General features: G+C 59.5%; 1 protein-coding gene across 1 annotated transcript in view; it reads right to left on the bottom strand.

Moving 5' to 3' along the window:
• The window catches only part of FRMD5 (FERM domain containing 5), a 16,760-nt gene that overhangs the window by 9,992 nt on the left and 6,464 nt on the right, over window positions 1-304 (bottom strand). Inside the window, 1 exon segment of the mRNA XM_035890200.1 lies at window positions 27-114. Coding sequence (XP_035746093.1) covers window positions 27-114 — 88 coding nt within the window.

A 304-nucleotide genomic window follows, 5' to 3' on the forward strand; every position in this document is an offset into this window, starting at 1 on the left:
GAAGAGCGTTTGGAAAACAGCTTTACCTTGCAAGGGTGTGGGTCAACCCCGTAGGTCTCCAGAGTCTGGGCTTTCCTGAGGAAATTCAGCTCGGAAGTAGCTGGTGTCTGCCCACTACAGGAGGGAAAAAAGTAGGGAAAAGAAGAATATTCCATGGAAAGCACGACCCCTGCCATGGCGTTTTCCCCTCACAGCCGCCAGCACAACTGAGCTGCGGTGGGAGGGCGGCACCGAAACCCGGCGTTCTCCCGCCAGCTCCATCCCGCAGGGGATGCCCTGCGCCGCCCGCTCCGGGAAGGACCCA

Source organism: Egretta garzetta, unplaced genomic scaffold (genome assembly GCF_000687185.1).
Source record: "Egretta garzetta isolate BGI_Z169 unplaced genomic scaffold, ASM68718v1 scaffold862, whole genome shotgun sequence".
Taxonomy (NCBI): domain Eukaryota; kingdom Metazoa; phylum Chordata; class Aves; order Pelecaniformes; family Ardeidae; genus Egretta; species Egretta garzetta.